The 19,882-nt window shown below is 35.8% G+C and overlaps 2 protein-coding genes across 4 annotated transcripts in view; one reads left to right on the top strand and one right to left on the bottom strand.

Moving 5' to 3' along the window:
* The window catches only part of slc4a10b (solute carrier family 4 member 10b), a 43,690-nt gene extending 28,339 nt beyond the window's left edge, over positions 1 to 15,351 (top strand). For both annotated transcript variants that reach the window (XM_060876674.1, XM_060876673.1), the window contains 18 exons: positions 1,016 to 1,103; positions 1,701 to 1,847; positions 2,404 to 2,498; positions 3,564 to 3,738; positions 3,911 to 4,044; positions 4,496 to 4,741; positions 5,494 to 5,599; positions 7,320 to 7,481; positions 8,087 to 8,200; positions 8,299 to 8,460; positions 9,638 to 9,889; positions 10,320 to 10,388; positions 10,464 to 10,637; positions 11,426 to 11,548; positions 11,734 to 11,798; positions 11,928 to 12,039; positions 12,342 to 12,397; positions 13,854 to 15,351. In XM_060876674.1, coding sequence (XP_060732657.1) covers positions 1,016 to 1,103; positions 1,701 to 1,847; positions 2,404 to 2,498; positions 3,564 to 3,738; positions 3,911 to 4,044; positions 4,496 to 4,741; positions 5,494 to 5,599; positions 7,320 to 7,481; positions 8,087 to 8,200; positions 8,299 to 8,460; positions 9,638 to 9,889; positions 10,320 to 10,388; positions 10,464 to 10,637; positions 11,426 to 11,548; positions 11,734 to 11,798; positions 11,928 to 12,024 — 2,209 coding nt within the window. In that variant the 3' untranslated portion in view covers positions 12,025 to 12,039; positions 12,342 to 12,397; positions 13,854 to 15,351. The remainder of the gene's footprint in view (positions 1 to 1,015; positions 1,104 to 1,700; positions 1,848 to 2,403; positions 2,499 to 3,563; positions 3,739 to 3,910; positions 4,045 to 4,495; positions 4,742 to 5,493; positions 5,600 to 7,319; positions 7,482 to 8,086; positions 8,201 to 8,298; positions 8,461 to 9,637; positions 9,890 to 10,319; positions 10,389 to 10,463; positions 10,638 to 11,425; positions 11,549 to 11,733; positions 11,799 to 11,927; positions 12,040 to 12,341; positions 12,398 to 13,853) is intronic.
* A 1,930-nt stretch (positions 15,352 to 17,281) lies between these two features.
* gcgb (glucagon b) lies at positions 17,282 to 18,462 on the bottom strand. 2 transcript variants are annotated; one of them, XM_060877347.1, is made up of 4 exons: positions 18,332 to 18,462; positions 18,104 to 18,203; positions 17,753 to 17,899; positions 17,282 to 17,557 (listed from the first exon to the last, which is right to left on the bottom strand). In XM_060877347.1, exons 2-4 carry the CDS (start codon positions 18,196 to 18,198, stop codon positions 17,437 to 17,439), a joined length of 363 nt encoding a protein of 120 aa, XP_060733330.1. In that variant the 5' UTR covers positions 18,199 to 18,203; positions 18,332 to 18,462; the 3' UTR covers positions 17,282 to 17,436. The 2 variants fall into 2 exon arrangements, with proteins under 2 accessions (XP_060733330.1, XP_060733331.1); XM_060877348.1 differs by having other exon boundaries at positions 18,104 to 18,199; positions 18,332 to 18,385.
* Between the last annotated feature and the right edge of the window lie 1,420 nt (positions 18,463 to 19,882).

Here is a 19,882-nt window from a genome sequence, read left to right on the forward strand (position 1 = left end):
TTACCCTTTAAAATAAAAATTATAAATAAAAGAAGGTCTTTTCCACTTGTTATACAGCATATCTCATACTGTATTATTTCTCTTATACTACACATCGTCGCTCAATCACCAGCCTCACTTTTTTCAATCTCTTGGTGTCCTCTGCACCTCAGTTACAGCTTTGTTTTCCTTTCTGTCTTCTCTAAAGTCCTTCCAAAAATTCTAAATGAACATCTCACAGAAAACCATATCATGTAACATCTACACGCTTTTAATCTGTTTGTGTGAAATGTCTGTCTATCTATCTATCTATCTATCTATCTATCTATCTATCTATCTATCTATCTATCTATCTATCTATCTATCTATCTATCTATCTATCTATCTATGTTTTATTACACCTTGAGAGCTGCCAGACAATTCAGTTTCTGTTCTCCAGATGTAGTGAAGAAAAGTGAGACCTGTGCCAGATGCTTATTTAATGGCTGCCAACAATATGGGAGCTGTTTAACACTGACAATATTAGATTGTGATTAAAACAGACTTTCTTCTGTTTTCCTTATTTAACAGATTAATCAGAAATCTAGGCTACTTAAATGGTGAGTTACCAGTGACTAATTAATATAACAAGTAGAACTATTATAAAACAGCAGGGATAACTGAGTAAATAATAACAGACAGGATAAGCATTATGTATAAAGCCAGAGCAAAAACGTTCGAGTTGGAATTATAATGGGACATCACAAAGAATGGGCTCAGGGACATTAGAGTGACTAATGTCTAGAGCTGTCTTCTGCTGCAATGGACCACACTCAATAATTAAAGGGATCTTATGCTGATTAATGAAAGGATATTTCCATCAAATTACAGTACTGCAGATTAGCTCCATTTGTTGTTCCCATGTTTTTCTGTGCTGCAAGTTAATAATTTAGAATAAGATCTAATGGGAATGTTTAAACCATAACTAAAACCTCTATAATTTATAGGAACAGTGTTAATATTTTGCATTAGGTATGTAATGTTATACTATTTGCAGGTTCCTCTTTATTCTCCTTGGGCCTCTGGGTAAAGGACCACAGTACCATGAGATTGGCAGGTCTATTGCAACCCTGATGACTGATGAGGTGTGAAAACTTTGTTTTTTTTTTTTCTTTTTTTTCTTTTTTTTAAGGACACTTGATTTAAAACTGAAAAACAGGTTTTTTTTTAATTTAAACAAAACACTTATTTGTTTTTCACACATTGCACATGAAATCTGTAAGTGTCTTTTGGCTTGATGGACCCACTTCACAAATGCGTTAGAGGCATTTTAGAAGCAATGTATCAGTTGTGACAGAATATATTTCTCCGAGACTGAAGAGAATCGAGGGAGTCTGAGGCCTTTCACACTTCTGCTGATTCTCTCACTCCTTCCTCAAAGCGATGAGGCACATTTCTGAATGCACATAATGACATGCAAACGCTTGCTCATTAGCTAGAATTTCACTTTTTAGTGTTGCAGCCAGTTACCCTGTTGCTATGGCAACACTGTAATCATGCTACTGTTAAGAGGCATGCTAATATGTACCCTTACCAGCAGTTTGGATTTTGATTTGCACTAGCTGTTTTTTTCCTTCTACTGTTGAGAGTTATGTTAATGTGTACTCATAGCAACAGTTTTCTTTTTTTTTTAAATGAGAAGGTGATATACAGTAACTCAACAAAGCATTGTTGCATCCCAGGTCTTCCATGATGTTGCATATAAAGCTAAGGACCGCAATGATCTAGTGGCTGGAATTGACGAGTTCCTTGACCAAGTAACAGTGCTACCCCCGGGTGAATGGGACCCGTCTATCAGAATCGAGCCACCGAAAAACGTTCCTTCTCAGGTAAATTCGTGAGGCTGCAGACATGTATAAATATTTTTGTTTGATATTAATGGAGTGTATACAGATCAGTGACATATTGTCTTCTGATGAAACATCTCTTTCCTGACTGGAGTGGTCTCACCCAGGAGGACTCCACCTCTATCTTACATGGTGCAAAAGCTCACTCAATGTTTTAACGATTTAAAAAATTATGTAAATCATATTCTATGGCTTTCACAATCATGATATCTTTAACCAGCTGAATACATATGCAAAATTATCGACATGTTAGACTGCACCACTAACATCAAAACACCACATGAGAGAACATCTTCCCTCCCACTGAAGCTGTTCTAGAAGCTTGTGATGGTTTAAAACTTCATTTCTTGTCTATCTGTATATAATATGTTATAGTTACAAATATAGCGGTTTATGTTTTCTGTCACTTTTGGAGAAAATTCTGTGGATTTAAACCAATAACAGCGAGAATAGATGGAGCTAACATGAGTGCTCTTTGTGTGTGTGTGTGTGTGTGTGTGTGTGTGTGTGTGTGTGTGTATTTGTGTGTGATAAACAGGAGAAAAGAAAAATCCCTGCTGTCCCCAATGGAGAGCTGGCAGAGAGTAAGGAACATGGGGGGCATGGAGGCCCTGAGCTACAGCACACCGGGAGGTGGGTATGGACAGTGTGTTTGTGTGAGTGTGCAAGTGTGTATGTGTGTATATGTGCTTATGTTGAAAAGTCAGTGCGTGAGTAAGCCAAAGTATGTGTGTGTGGAGCTAGTGACTGTGCATTTGAGTGAGGTTGAGAAGGTCAAAGAATATGTAAGAGAGAAATGAAAGCCTTAAACTTTGTAGCCTATGGGTCTGTTTACTGTATATAAACAAATGCCATGGCATTGAAATCAATTTTCGCAACTTTGAAATGAACTGGACGGACGCCACAGCTGACATTTGGTCACAGAGACTCCCCCCACGAGTGACAGTTTTCACAACTCGCCTCAACTTTCTCTCTTCTCATCACAACAGCCCCCTTCTGTTCTCAAATCCCTCTCTTTTTTCCCATACTTTTGCAACAATCACATGCTAAATGAAACCTCATTAAAAATAGCTTTAACTTGATTAAATACACAGATTATTTTGCTAAACCACCACATGCCGGGCTTAAAGTCTCTACAAGTATATTTGTGCTAAATTAAGGAGGCTGACTGAGCATCTATTTATATTACAAATATGTGAAGATTTCCCATTATTCACTAAGGCTTGATTGGTGATTAAATATTATTAAATATATTATTATATTAGATTTGAATTAATTTTCTTCTTTAACAGAGAAGACCATGTATTTGTTTTTAAACATACAAGCAGATCACAGGAGCAGATCCATCCAGATTATTGGATATAGGATTAGGACCTTAATTTATTGTTGTCATTTGACATTCATGTAAAGAAAACAATCACTGAATATGAAATCACTTCAGATGGTAAGATGAGCAGCCTTTTGTCTTATTTGCGTGTGGCCCTGATTATTGACAGGAAGATGTATAATTACAGATGGGCTGTAAATATTGTATTAAAGTACATATTCTGTATCTTTATAGTCATTTCTTTAAAAACAACGTATGCCTTTTACATTTCTCTAAAATGCAGTCAAAAAAGTCAGCTTAAGTTGTCCAACTTTAAAGTCAGGTTATGACAGGTATATGACTCCCACATGGATGTGTCCTGTGTGTTCTAGGCTGTTTGGTGGGCTTATTCTGGATGTAAAGCGCAAGGCACCACATTACCTATCTGACTACACAGATGCCATCAGTTTGCAATGTGTGGCTTCGTTCCTCTTCCTCTACTGTGCCTGCATGTCTCCTGTCATCACCTTCGGGGGACTGCTGGGGGAAGCCACAGAGGGACGCATTGTAGGAAAACTCTAATATAATATTGTTATACAATACAATACTGTATACAATAGTGCTTTCATTTAAACTAGTCTGTATAAAAACAGTTAAAACTATATATTTTATTCACATTCACACATACACTTAACATATCCCGTGTTTTTAAATCTCAAATTTTATGTATTAAATTTAGAGTGCTATCGAGTCTTTGTTTGGCGCGTCGATGACTGGAATCGCTTACTCGCTGTTTGCGGGCCAGCCTCTCACCATCCTTGGCAGTACTGGACCTGTGCTGGTTTTCGAGAAGATTTTATTCAAATTCTGCAAGTGAGGCTGCTTTCATCATCCATAAAATTAAATATTGTTTACAGATATGACATATTAACTCACTATCAGAACTGCATACTGTAAATGTGTGGGTCATGGCTTGAGATTTATATATGTTAATACCTAATGTAAATGAAAGGCCTTTGGATTCCTCTGCTGTATATTTATTAAGGATCCACCAGACTGTTACTTCCAGTACTAGAAAAACAATACGTACCTCTCTCAGATTGCTTAGAGACTGAAATATATTTACTATATGTTGGTAAATAAATGCATATTATTGGACATTTTTATTTAAATAATCATGATGACGGGTTTGCCTGTAGTGATGCTTGAATAACAGAACAGCGCAAATGACTTTTTTTTAATAGCAAAACCTTAAATGTCAACTCATCATCGCTTGTTAGATTAGTTATATTAAGATCACAGTACCTTGTTCTCTTTTTTCTAGGGAATATGAGTTGTCCTATCTGTCTCTGAGGACATGTATTGGCCTTTGGACTGCTTTTCTCTGTTTGCTGCTGGTGGCTACTGATGCCAGCACACTCGTTTGCTACATAACTCGTTTTACAGAAGAAGCCTTTGCCTCTCTCATCTGCATCATTTTCATCTATGAGGCTCTGGAGAAGCTAATCCACCTCGGCGATACTTACCCTTTCAACATGAAAAACAACATTGAGAAACTCACCACCTATTCGTGAGGACGCACACACACACACACACACACACACACACACACACACACACACACACACACTTTCCTACATTACAAATGTAAATTACAGCAATATTGTGTTGCTTTCCAGTATGTAATTTAGATTAGATTAGATTAGATTAGATTAGGCAACAAAATGCAGTTTGGCATCTAACCAGAAGTGCAATAAGCAGCAAGTGCAAGATGTACAGTATTTACGGTATGAGTACAGTATTTACAGTATGAACAGGATAATATACAGATGAATAATACATGGTGTAGCAACCCTTTGCATTAAACAAACGCACAAACACACAAACATTACTGAAAAGTTGTGTTTTACATAATACGTTTCCTAAGTAAATTTGTACTAAAACCAAAAGTGCGCCTTAGACGTGTACACAGTATTGTATATCCTCATAATTTTTTTTGTGCAGTAAAAATAGACTTAAATCAGACTTAAAGCTGCTTCATTTACTAGCAGGGTTAGTATGATATTACATAGAGTTGATAGTATGATAGTATAAAAGTGAATGAAAGTTATTACCGTATATTGCATTTATAATAACAACTGAATTTCTATTCTATTAATTAAGAGTACATTTGTGGGTTTTACATCGATATTTTAGTTTTCCTTAATATAATTAATTTAATTATTAATTAATTGCAATAATTTTAGCATTTTTTATTTCTCCATCTGAATCTGATCAAACACTCTATTCATCTTTGAAACGTGTTATTTTCTGCATCTGCAGATGTGCTTGTATAGAGCCTGTGAACCCCAGCAATGCCACCCTGCTGTATTGGGAGCAGAACAACATCACAGCATCAGAGATCTACTGGGAGGCTCTGGAAGTGCAGGTTAAACCTCCTACTCATTACCTGAATACAATGTTGTAAAGCATTGATCCATGACTGTCTTCCTTAGAATGTTATCCTATCATAAATACCAAGAAGTATCAAGAAATATCAAGAAGCTTCAAGATCCTGATTCAGAAACAGACGATGGATGTGAACGCTCAAATAATTTGTGTAAAGTGTGTTGTGCTCAGCAGACCTTCTTCAATTATGGATTCAAGCTAAATGAGTGATGTTCCACTGGATTATTTGTTTAGATATGTCTGAATAAGGGATTAAGTTGGACATTCATTTCCTCTTTAACACAAAGGTTTAATTACATATGATATCAGCAACAATTTATATTTATTATTGAGAGAAAATTGGAATCTTTAGAAATATTTAAATGAATTTCAGATTTCCTAAATATTTTGTATGTCCCCTTTTCTCTTTAATGAAAGTGTGCACTCAAAGTTTGTGTAAACCCTGCTGATCCATTTTCGATCCAGTCCATGAACACATGCCTCCACATAAATCCTCCATATAAAGGATCAAACTCATAGAAAATCTGATGTTTTGTACACTTAAGTTAACATTTTCAATATCACAAATGTACTATTTATTTAAATACATTTAAATAATGCTTTAGATTTGAACTTTTTAAAAAAAAAAAAATTCCCCAGTTTTAAATGAAAATCAAATCCATATTCTTAATGTCGTCTCAGACTTTTAGACTTCACAGAATGATCAAAAAATCGGCATCTCATGCAAATGGCTTGTTCTTTCCGATGCAGACAGAGCGATAGCTGAGATTAAGGACATGTGGCTTGGATTATACTGGATTAGCCAAGCCAAACCACTAAAAGCAAAATGTTTACCTCTGCTTCAGACTGGACAAGAGGACTGTTAATAGCAACAAGACACTTTGTTCTATCTGTTGTGTAAGAAGGAAAGTGAAGAAATAGTGAGAAAGAGAGAGTTCAGATCAGATTATCATCTTTTATAAGACAAAATATGCAAATATTATTTTTTAAAGTAGTAGTAGTAGTAGTAGTAGTAGTAGTAGTAATAATAATAATAATAATAATAATAATAATAATAATAAAAATTAAGTTAAAAGTATAATCACTCAATTCAGATTAGTGATTTGTAGTAATTCAATTAAATTACTTAATGTAACAAATGACAGAAATTTAAGAAATTTAAATGGCTTTTTCACTGCACTTATTTTTAAGTTGTTCAAAATCAATTGTTTGCATTGTTATTTAACTTCTCACTCACTCACTCATTTTCTACCGCTTATCTGAACTACCTCGGGTCACGGGGAACCTGTGCCTATCTCAGGTGTCATTGGGCATCAAGGCAGGATACACCCTGAACGGACTGCCAACCCATCGCAGGGCACACACACACACACACACACACACACACACACACACAAAACTCTCAATCAATCACGCACTACGGACAATTTTACCAGAGATGCCAATCAACCTACTATGCATGTCTTTGGACCGGGGAGGAAACCGGAGTACCCGGAGGAAACCCCCGAGGCACGGGGAGAACATGCAAACTCCACACACACAAGGCGGAGGCGGGAATCGAACCCCCAACCCTGGAGGTGTGAGGCGAAAGTGCTAACCACTAAGCCATCGTGCCCCCCTGTTATTTAACTTAAATTATATATTATACATATAGTTTAAAAGTTATCCTTCACATCATACTACCTCTCTGTCTGTCACAGGACTGCATAGAGAAGAAAGGGGTGTTTGTGGGTTCAGCCTGTGGACCTCATGGTCCCTACGTCCCTGATGTACTGTTCTGGTCTGTTGTGCTCTTCTTCTCCACTGTGGCCATGTCTGCTTTCCTGAAGGAATTCAAAACCAGCAGATACTTTCCCACAAAGGTACTTTATATGCGTGTTTGTGTGCGTGTGTGTGTGTTTGTGTGTGTTTGTGTGTGTGTGTGTGAGAGAGAGAGAGAGAGAGAGAGAGAGAGCGAATAATAGCGCAAAAGTGGTGCGTGAGGCTGCACTGAGCGGCTTTTCTGTGCGTTGGTGCCCTCTAGTGGACGATCGAGAGAATAAAGGCGACCCTGAAATAAGGGCTTGACTGTGTCCGTATACATTATTCCTTTAGATGTTGACACATCATGTTTTCTAAAATCACCCCTTTCCTTCCACCTGAGCAGAAAACATTGCAAAATGTTAGCCAACAAAACCTTTATTTAAACACAATAAGTAGCTCACCAGAAAGTAAGCATATTAAAATATGTAAAATAGACTTAGAAAAGTTAGCTATAAACCTATCCATCTTATTAAACTAGTTTTATGTATATTTGTTATATTTTGTACGTGATACAAGGCTCTTTATTGCTACTTACTCGGTTACAGTAATTGTTATATTATTTGCTCCATCAGTACTGAAAGACATTTGAGTAAAGGTGAAAAATGTGAAAATTATTTCATACATTATTATATCTACATTATATTATATTTTATTTCTGCTTCAGATCAGATCAATCATCAGTGATTTTGCTGTGTTTATTACCATTCTGACAATGGTTCTGGTGGACTACGCTTTAGGTGTCCCATCACCCAAACTGCAGGTTCCCAACAAGTTTAAGGTGAGACACTCTCCTGATATTACACACACATATATATGTATATCATTTAGGAGTTTGAAAGTGATTGTAATTAAATGACTGCGTTTATGCCCATGTAGCCAACACGAGATGACCGAGGTTGGTTCATCAACCCACTGGGTCCAAACCCCTGGTGGACTTGTATCATAACAGTGTTCCCTGCTCTTCTCTGTACCATCCTTATCTTCATGGACCAGCAGATTACTGCAGTCATTATAAACAGGAAGGAACACAAACTTAAGGTACCAGTGACAACATTGGTATTTTTTTTCATTACATTTCATTACATTTGATCATTGTGTCCATGTTTTCTGTATATTTAAAGACCATTTTATAGCACATTTTTGTATTAGGAAGCGATTGGTTCCTAGTCAGTAGCGTTACTAACTGAGCAGTTTAATCCCATATGGCTTTTGGAATATCAATACCGTCGCCAGAAAACCTTGTGAGTCCATTTTTAACAGTTTTGATTTTGTTTTACTTAAACTGAAAACTGTCACTCCGCTCTGTTCCCTATGGGCATGCTACAGATCTGGGAGTTAGCAATCATCTCTGTGCACCTTGAAGTTCTGTGATGATTTATCCAAAATGCTGTTTTTGGAGATGTGGGATGTTTCTGGGGTATTTTTTTTCACAGCGGCAATGAGATCTGTATAAAAAGTTAATTGCTAAGTCGACATGTTCCAGCATACTCAGATCAACTAAGATTAATACTGTATGCTGGTGATACCAGGAAGATAAAATATGTTTACAATACTAGAGTCAGAATCTCACAAATGTTTGTTTATTGCCTATAAATAAGAAGTAAGGTGTGTGTGCCCTGTGTGTGGACTTTGCATGTTCTCCCTGTGCTTCTGCAGTTTCCTCCCGGTAATTCAGTTTCCTTCCCAGTTCACAGACACACTTTCTAGGCTGCTTGACCTCTCCAACTTGTGTTTAGTGTGTGGAAAGGTGTGAGTGTGTGTGCGATTGTACAATAGTCTGGCCCATGTCCATGCTGTTCCCTGCCCTGTGTTTTGAGTCCCCTGGGACAGACTCCAGGCTCCACACAAGCACGTGTAGAACAAGTGGTATAGGACATGGATGGATGGATGGATAATAATACCATATATATTACATGACAAAAGTTTAAATATGCTCATAGAAAGTTATATTGTAGAATAATATGGAAGACCTCATATGAAATGACAGAGTCAAGTACACTGTCAAAACAAATAAACACTTTTATATTTTAAATTCATTATTTGATTTTATCGTGTTTATATAATAATAATAATAATAATAATAAGAAGAAGAAGAAGAAGAAGAAGAAGAAGAAGAAGAAAAAGAAGAAGAAGAAGAAGGAAGAATAGATGTTGTTGTGTTAGTGAGTTTGTCTCTGGTTGCTCTAAGTGGTCTGTATTTTTGTGTTGGCTGCAGAAAGGCTGTGGTTACCACCTGGACCTGTTTGTGGTGGGTGTGATGCTGGGGGTGTGCTCACTGATGGGGCTGCCCTGGTTTGTGGCAGCTACAGTGCTTTCTATCTCACACGTGAACAGCCTGAAGCTGGAGTCAGAGAGCTCAGCCCCAGGAGAGCAGCCTAAGTTTCTGGGCATCAGAGAACAGCGGTTTACTGGCCTCATGATTTTTCTCCTGATGGGATGCTCTGTCTTCATGACCTCCGTTCTTAAGGTCTGCTCCCACACTGCACAATCACCACAGTGATGTCTAAACATTTTTCTGTTATGGATGCAGTAAAAGATGTACTCAGTGATAAATTTCTATAAAAGATCTAACTGGCTTCTCAATAATGTGAGATTTACAAAGGATTTAAATAAAGCTGAACCTGATTTATGTCCAGAGTAATGTTTCACATGGCTCAGATGTGTATTATATTTAAAAAAACATACAAGGCAGCCTGCTTTTAAAAAAACAGGGTTTACTAATTATGCCAGAAGAAGGTTTGCACTTTTCCATACCTGCCCCTAGGCAAATAAATCTTTTTAACCTCATCATTCACTTCATTAGATATGATAAATATAATAATTGTTAGTATTTGAATTAATATAGTAAGAATTTCATTTAGAGTCTCAGCATTAAAACAACCGCTTGCTTATTGCAGTTTATTCCAATGCCTGTGCTGTATGGAGTGTTTCTTTACATGGGAGCATCATCTCTACGGGGAATACAGGTATGAATATAAGCATTCAAATGCACTTCATGCTCGTTTTGTAATCAGTGCCTTTGTGACCTTGTCTTTGCTCAGTTCTTTGACAGGTTGAGGTTGTTTGGTATGCCAGCTAAGCACCAGCCTGACTTCATCTACCTGAGGCACGTTCCTCTGCGGAAGGTTCATCTGTTCACCATCATCCAGCTCAGCTGCTTGGTTCTTCTCTGGGTCATTAAAACATCCCGCGCCGCCATCGTCTTTCCTATGATGGTACCTTTTTCTTGACAAATAATCAAACTAATTGAATTTCTGTAGTGACTCAGAAAGTGCCCTGGCGCTTTCCCCATTGAGACAAAGATCACTCAGTTTTATGATATAATATATATATATATATATATATATATATATATATATATATTTTATTATATATATATTATTATTAAAATATAGCTATAAAATATATGAAGTTCCATGTATGAAACAGTTGCGATCAAATATATACAGTATATATAAAATATAGTTAGCTTAATCGCAGCTGTTTCTTACATGGAACGTCAAGCCTTGTTTCATGCTGAATAAAGTTAAAAATTTACAATCCATATAATCATTTGTGAGCTACAACAATGATAACAAGCTACTTTCATTTGTAAATGAAATTGGCTAACAGTTCATCTGCTATTTTTCCAGTAAGGGAATATCATGAACATCGATGCTCCCTGGTTTTGTTGTGCACTGTGGGATTTTTAGGGAGCACATGTTTCAGTACACTGGAAGGATTTTGCAATTGATACAGTCATTAAAATTTCCAAATCACAGATCAGTGGCCTGATTATTTCCTACTTTTCTCTTCAGTATATGATTGTTTATTATTTCTGTATGTATTTTTGGAGGCACATTTTTTCCCATTTCTTTGTGTTTGTTGTACAGTATGTTGAACAAGAAAAGCAGCAAGATCAGAGTGTAGATATTTATAGACCTTTGGCAGGTGTCAGCGTTTACTGGATTTTCAGCAGGAGAACATTTGGAGTGCGTTATGATTTTGTTTCTGTTGTTGGCAGGTTCTTGCTCTGGTATTTATTCGGAAGCTGCTGGATTTTATCTTCACTAAAAGAGAGTTGAGCTGGCTGGATGACCTCATGCCAGAAAGTAAGAAAAAGAAAATGGAGGATGCAGAAAAAGAGGTGAGCTGATAAAGTTTCTGACATAGTTATTGTCAGTTTCAGGAAACTGAAAGATGGGAGATCAAAAGGTGGATGAAGTTCTCACTGGCATTATTACAGTAAAAGTCTCTCTCTCTCTCTCTCTCTCTCTCTCTCTCTCTCTCTCTCTCTCTCTCTCTCTCTCTCTCTCTATTCCTTTCTGCCAGGAGGAGCAAAGTATTCTGGCAGAAGAAGAGGGAGTAGTACAAGTGCCATTGGAAGGACATTACAAGTGTGTGCCAATTTCACTGACAAATCGAATAAAAATAGTTGCAGTGCATAGCATAATATTTTTCTACTACAGACATCAGATTTTGGCGCTGTTTGTGAAATGTCTGATTTAGATTTTTTTCTTTTCTAGGGATGATCCGTCGTCTGTGAATATCACTGATGAGATGTCTAAAGCCTCCTTCGGAAACACTTGGAAGGCTGTCAGCTCCGATGGCTCAAAAAAGTGAACCAAACTCAAAAAGGTTTGCATTCTTTTTCATTCGTATGTAAAGTACACATTAAAGTCATACAGATATTTCATCATAAGTCTACATTGTACACAAGTCAGAAAATCAGCCACATTTTTAAGTTCTGTTATTCTCCATTTTATTTCATATTTCCTCTTAGTCCTGGCAGACTTGGTTTATTTATTTGATTTTTTTTTGGTTTAAAGGTTTTTTTAAATGTCATGAACATTAAATATCAAATTAGTTTTATGCTTCTCCTTGTGAAGATTTTCTAAAAAATGCATTAATTAGATGCTTGCAATCTAAATGTATTTCAGCATCAGCCTCCATCTTAAGCTGTTTTTCTTACTCTCCTAGTTGCTGAGCACTTAATGTAAGTGACCTCACTCTATTCACTTTTAGCATGTCATCTAATTCTTTATAATGAGACGTTCCATGTTGTTACTTGTAAATTAATAGCATGCTCTATTTTTGTATCTTGCATTTTCGTCAGTTTAAAGCAAATTATGTTTCTTATACTTAGTCGCTGTAACATTTTTCTTATTCTCACTTACATTCAAGTGACTGAAAAAAGCTAGTAGATATAATTATGAAGGATTCTAAATTAAAATTTGAAAATAGCTTTTTATAGTTTCTTTAAAGATATGTAAGCTCTAAACTTTAAGGCTCCAAATTGTGCCCACAAATCAAGCCTCCAAAATACAGGCCAAGCTTTTCAAACCTTTCTGAATTACCACTAAAAATATTACAACTGTACACTGCATAGTTTTATACCCAAAACACAGTAAGACTATAAGAATTTATAGAATTAGAAATGTAAATATATCTTGAGCAGTTTAATAAGGTAAAGATGGTCTTCCAGCTTTGCTCAGCTGTTTAAGCCATTGAAGGGCCAGACCAGTCTGGATAAAATTTTAGCAATGTATGTGATTCTTAGCATACTACACACTTTTAAAAACATATTAAAATATAAAAAACTTATAATAAGATATGTCTAACAAACAAATGTATAAATAAAGAACTGTTCAAGCTATGGAATTATTATTGGATATTCACCAGGTTTTTGAAAGACTAACAGTAAAATGCTGTTTCAAATGCTATTTACATTTATTTATTATTATGGTAACTAGCAGTTAGCAGTGAATGCACATGTCTGTAAATTCTCACCAGGTTTCTATTTCTAGCTATACAACAGTAAACATCTTTTTCATTCTTTATTTTTCTGTATGAGTAAGAAGATATCATTGTGGCTACAGCATAGCTAAAGGCTTACACAATATACTAGCTATCTAGTACGTAACTTACATAACCTAGCGATCTAGATAGATGTCTTTCAAACCTGTGAAGATAAAATAAACAACAGGGAATAGAATAAAATTATGTATATAAAGTAATAAGGTTACACTTGAATATTTTGCTAATTAATTAGTTATAAACATCCATTTCTGCAGCTAATCTAGCTAATGTTTATTCTAGAGAATGTTAGTCTTGTACTCTTCTTAGATTTTGGAAGTAGTGTCAGCCATAAATAATATGTTGAAGTATTTCCACAAGACCTGTCTACATAATGCAACATTCTCTTTCAGAGAGGATAATGTTTGGGCTTGTTCTGTCATCTTAGAATCTGTTGCCTAAGATCGAATCTATTTGCTTCTATTATCTGATGCTAAACTGCTAAAACCCTGCTACATGTCTATGTGCAGTCTCACTACACTGCTATTGTAGGATATACAAAAACAGCAAATGTATTACAATAATATGGTCTAGACATTTAACAGGTCCTGTTTATATTTGCTCTGATTGTTCTGTGATCATTTATCTCGGTTTAGACATGGCCTGCAGCATCACTGGAAGGCAAGGACATGAAAGAAATGAGAGCTTCAACATAAAGACAAGCCTCTGATCTGCGTCTTTTTCACTGTGGTCTCACACACAAAAACACACTGATATCATTTGCCACATGTTTCTGCTCCTATATGTCTTTGTTCCTTTCTCTTTAGTGCTTTAGTAATTTTTTAAACTTTAATTTCTAAATACTTGTGTGCATGGTTGAAAAATTGTCAGTCTCTATTTATACGTACATTTTCTGTTTACTTAAATAAAACAATACCAGCAGATGAAGGTGAGGAGTGCGGACTCTGAAAGTTATGTGTTGGAAAAATTTGAAACTATTCTAAAGACATTTTTCATTTTAAATGGATTTATATGTATTTATTTGTATTTTCTATGTTTATGTATTAGTCTTCTTCCTGTTATCCTATATATAGCTAAACTAGAAAGTGAAACAAATATTCAAAAGACTACTAGTAGATTTAAACCATAAATGTCCATGTTATATACATTCATCCTTTATCAATATCATCATCATCATCATCATCATCATCAGCAGCAGCAGCAGCAGCAGCATCATCTGCATCATTATTATTAATGCTGGATGAATCAAGTTGTCATTACTGTATTATTTTTCTTTCTTTCTAAGGTAGAATAAACGGCAAACTATAGTACAGTATATTATTTTGTTATAAGAGTATAACCTCAGAATAGAGGTTTAGCCAATTACCTTGCAATTAAAAAAAGATTTGTATCATTTTAATGATGTATTTGCTATATTTTCAGATTGATATTGAGATGTGTACCTGATTTCTGTTGATCTATATATCTAATGATTTTGTAGGATGTGTGTTGATTCTGTCAATATGCCAAAGTCCAAATAGATATCTCTGATAACTGGCTCATTGCACATCTCTGATTAAATAATACCACATGGCAGTTTCTCAGTACCAGTATTTAACACACTGGAACAACCTGAAGCTTAATCTTTGTGTTGTAGGGAAGCAGAACTGGCACAGAAATGACAGACGTTTTCTATAAATATTTTGAAGGGCATTTCTCAAACAGGTCATATTCTCCAGCTCAGTGTTTTTTTTTAAAGAATCTATGAAGGGCATAATATAACTTGAGAATAAATGCAATATTAATCTAGAAGGGCAAAATAAAAGGTTTATAAATGTGGATTCACTTTGTATATACATTTACACCTTACATTCTAACAGTTTTAGGATTAACATATTTTTTTTTTCATTAAAAATAGAGTTCCTTAGTAAGGTGACATGCTTTGTCTTGCTTTGATGTTAGTGGAAATTGAATAAGCAGTCACAATAACCTTTTTTTTTCCTCAAGAAGTAATATACACCAGTTACATATTTTTCCATGTAATGTTTAATAATTTATTAAAATTAAATAGTTTGGACTTGTTAAACTGTTAAAATTGCATTTTAAAATTCTATGTACAAGCTGTTTTGATGTCTTTGTTTCTGTTAATGAATGTGTGGCTAATAAATAAATCTGTATAACCTCTAAAGTCCAGTGTGTATCTGTTATCTGAATATTCTCTATGTTTTAGAACTAAACACTAGTGATATCAGGCAGAGCAGTGGATAGTTTTGTGACATCACAGCACCAGGGTTTGATCTTAAGGGTTAGAGCTCTCCCTGTGTGCCAGAGAGTTTAAGGTTTATGCCTGGTTCAGACTTTAAGCTATCCATTTTCTGTACCGTTTATCCATCACAGGGTGACGGGAAACTAGGAGCCTGGAGGAACTCGAGATGGGACTTCCTGGATGGCATGTCAAAAAAAGCAAAGATGACTTTTCCATACATAAACTTATAATAAACTGTATGACCAAAAGTATAAGGACATATGTCTAACACAATCCTTGTTGAACATGCCATTCCAGAGTTACATCCCCCTTTGCTGGTATAATAACCGCTCTAATATTTATAAACGTACTCTTCCCACTAGACTTTTAGTATGGCTGAGAGGATTTGTGTTGATTCAATTACAAGAGCTTTTGTGATATCAGACACTGACGTTGAGTGAGAAGGCCTGGCGCATTGCCGTCGTTCCAGTTCATCAGTATAGTTAAGGTCAGGGTTTTGTTCAGGCCACTCTAGTTCTTCAAAACCATTTCTTTACAGACCTCAAATAGTGCATAGGGAAATCCCTTAGTTCCAGTGAAAAGAAATTGTAATGCTACAGAATTCTAAGAGTTCTAAAAGTTCAATTCTCTGTAGCAAAAGTTAGAGGAAGAAACCACATATAATATTTCTCAGGGGTCCACATGATTTTGTCCATACAGTGTATAAAAAGCACATGAGAGCACCTCTCTAGTAACAATGGCATAACATTTAATATCAGGTGAAACCTGGAGTCTGATCACCCTTTTCAATGACCAATGGTCAGCGATTTTCTAAAAAGACTCTATGTGACTCCTCAGTTAAGAATGAAAAAAGTCAAAGCACCACAACCTCCTGCATTTTAATCTTAAAATTGCAGTTATATGACTTAAAAATAACAAACTGTTGGATTTTTAGTGTACAAATTATTGTTATCTCAGGAGATTTGGAAATTAAATCTAAAAAAAAGAAAGAAAGAAAGAAAGAAAGAAAGAAAGAAAGAAAGAAAGAAAGTGAGTGGGCAGCCTTGTTTTCCCCTTTTTTTCTCAGCAGATGGTGTGAAGTGTCAGCTGACAGCTCTGAGAGAGGCTCGGTCCCTGAGGCCACTCACTCTCTGGCTTCCTCTCCTTCTCCTTCATATCTCTCTCTGACTGACATCTACTTGCCATGCTAACATAATTCTCTGATAACAGCATGGTAGGCATAGTGTAATGAACGATTTTAAACAACATGCCCACTGGGTCGACAACTCTTAGGCCTATTCATTAAAATTAAATGCAGTTGACTATTGTTCTGGGTTATTGGCTACTGGCAGAATAAATATGCAAATTGATAACATTTTGCAGTGCTCGGTAAATATAAATGTAAAATTTGTTATTTTAACAGTAACAGTCAGTGTTGCCCATTTTTGGATGAACAGCATCTTTAGTGGAAATTAAATTGAAGGCATTTACAGGTATACCTGAAGTTTAGTGTGCTCTTTGCAACCCGTGCAACTTTTTCCTCTAGCAGTAATATAATATTAAAACACACTGAAATAATACTTAAAGAATGATTGGTTTGTAAAATGCCTTAAAAAATAATTTAGCTACAATATTTTAAATATTATACCATTTGTAAATGATGCAGTAGTGATTGTCATTGTTCGTCTATGGAATTAAGAGTAACAACATTAACATTGACAAAGCCCATCCAAGGATTGATATAAAGTACCATATTAAGGACTATTTCACAAATCTATGGTTCTCTTCAAACATACCAAACACACTCGAGATCTACATCACAGTGCTTAGGTTCAGCAAAGGTTTATTTCAAACATGGTTTGTTTTAGGCAATGACACCACAGTTCCTTATAAAATATGGTATGATGGAATAGGTGGTCCAACAGAGTGTCATAGAGTGTCTCTTTCTGGTATAAAAGGTATGAAGTGCTTCTCTCTTGATGAAGGGAACTTCTCTATTCTCTTCTGCCTCTCCCCATTTTCAGCCAGGACACAAACTCCTTAGCTGCCTGATCCTGTATGTATGAGCTCACATCACTGGTGTATGTACCGTCTGCATGCCGTCTTGTGTGGGAGCTAATAAAAAGCAACAGTTTTAACAATGTTAAAACAGAAACAAGCTGTTAAAACAGATGAGCTTCTAGACAGGGAAAGTATTGATGATGCAGTTTAAATAAGTCCACATCATTTTTTAATGTCAACCATTTCAAATCTTTATTATATACAGTGATATTTTTATTTTGTTTTGAAGGGAAATAATTCAACACCTACCCACTTCTCTTTGAATTCATCAGCCATTGTATGAAATCCTGAGCTCTTCTCGTCTCCAGATATTTGCTGTAATCGTTTGAGAATGTTCCTTCTGAGTGCCTTTTCATGTTAGTTGGATTATTATATAGCATGTCTTCTAACATTACACTGAAAAGAAAAAAAGCAATATTAATAAGCATTTGAAAAATGTGCCAGTTTAAAGAAGATACAAGAAAATGCAAGATATTCTTGTTATCCTTTTCAACTTGTAATGAAAGATCCTTCTCTGCACCTAGTAAGCTTTTTTTTTTTAAAACATTTTTTAAATGCCTTTTCTTTTCTTTTTGGCTAAAAAAAATCTAACAGCCCCACCTGGAATTTTCCTCTGTGTCTTCAATAGGAATTTGCCAGCTGCTTTGTACAATGATGAGGAGTAGAAATCCAACCAAATACTGGATGCTCTTCATTCTGCCTTCAGAAAAGCACAAATCACATTCAATAATCTCTAAACAAATGCTAATAAATCTAATTCAAGTATCAAATACAGACCGCACAATAAGCTTTTCATGCCAGTTAAACACGTTTGAAATCTGTTCTTACCTGTTGATTAATCGTATGATAGAGAGAGGGTGCTGGTGTACGCTGGCGTCTTATCAGGCTCCCAGGAGCGTTTCCTTGTCCCTGCCTGGCACTGTGTGTCTTATATAGAGAAACCCATCCATTGACAGCTCTGGTAACAGGCGCACATACAAACACACACACACAAACCCACCTACCTGTTACTCTCAATCCATTAGTCAAGTCTCCATTTCAATGCACTGGACATATTTGCAGTGTGACAAGTGAGATACAGCAATATCCAAGTAAGCTAAAAAAGTGTCCACTAGTGAGCAGAGATCAAACACGGTACCATCCTGACAAATACAGTGATTCATTTCAGTTTCCAGGAAATTGAGTACTTTCCACTGAAGTAAGTGATGCGGACAGACAGTTTTAAACCATCATCTTTTGGTTAAGCTCTGTAAATATTGGACACTGACTGTGTTTATTGGCCATTTTCTGGGTCCAACATTAGCCCACAGTTTATCTTTGGTTTATCTCTATTTGAAAAATACATTAAAAGATGTTTTTTGAATATATTTATATATTTATAAATAAGCAGCTAATATCACTAAGTTCAGAATCTGTCTTTTGAAATGCCTCAATATCTATTTACTCCGTAAAGTGCTGTTACACTTTATTCATTCCAATTATATAATTGCTATAACCTGTACCAGAAAACACAAAGAACAAAGCTGGGATCATAGAAAGATAGCATGTGCACCCTTATTCAGTCTCTCATTCAAACCAAGGGTCAATTTAGTGTAGCCAGACCACATGCATGCATGTTTTTCAGAAGTGGATCAAAGAAAACCCACATGGTCTCGAGGAGAACATACAAAACTCAAAACGAACATTAAACCAGGCACCTGGAGCTGTATCAATGCTACCCACTGTACCACCATGCTGTTCATGTTAACTCTAATATTGTGTAATACGTCATATCTAATTAAATAAATTTCTAATAAATTTAATCCATGAATTTAGAGAGTCTTAAAAATAGGTAGTGAAGCATAAACCTAGCTTGTTTAAGTATATTATTCAATTACAATACATTTTTAATAACAAGAGAAATATGTATTTACAAGTAGAAGGAAGGTAAATTTTGAATCCATGGCTGGGCCTTGAGACTTTAAGGAGTTAAATCAGTTCTTTCCAGAGACCTACATAACAGATGACATCATTCTGTGACATCATTCATCATGAGAGACATAAGACGTCTCCACACTAATGGTATTGTAGCCCTTGTTACAGTCTGATTGCACTGTAAAATGAAAACTGATTATATTCGGATCAACAAATAATCAACAAATAATTATTAACACCAAAAATGTGTGCATCAGCTTGTCCTGCACACATTACCCAAGGTAACCGATTTGCCGTTGTATTTGCTGATCAGTTATACCGTTAAACCAACATGTGGACTATTTAATAGACTATAGGCCCCCTTTGTGCTGCTAAAACAGTGATGATGCAGTGAGGCACCCGAGGCTACAGTATGCATGGGTTCATGATGTCAGTGGTGGCTCATGCGCTTAAGGCTCTGGATTT

This window comes from Tachysurus vachellii, chromosome 8 (genome assembly GCF_030014155.1).
Source record: "Tachysurus vachellii isolate PV-2020 chromosome 8, HZAU_Pvac_v1, whole genome shotgun sequence".
In the NCBI taxonomy this organism is placed as follows: Eukaryota; Metazoa; Chordata; class Actinopteri; order Siluriformes; family Bagridae; genus Tachysurus; species Tachysurus vachellii.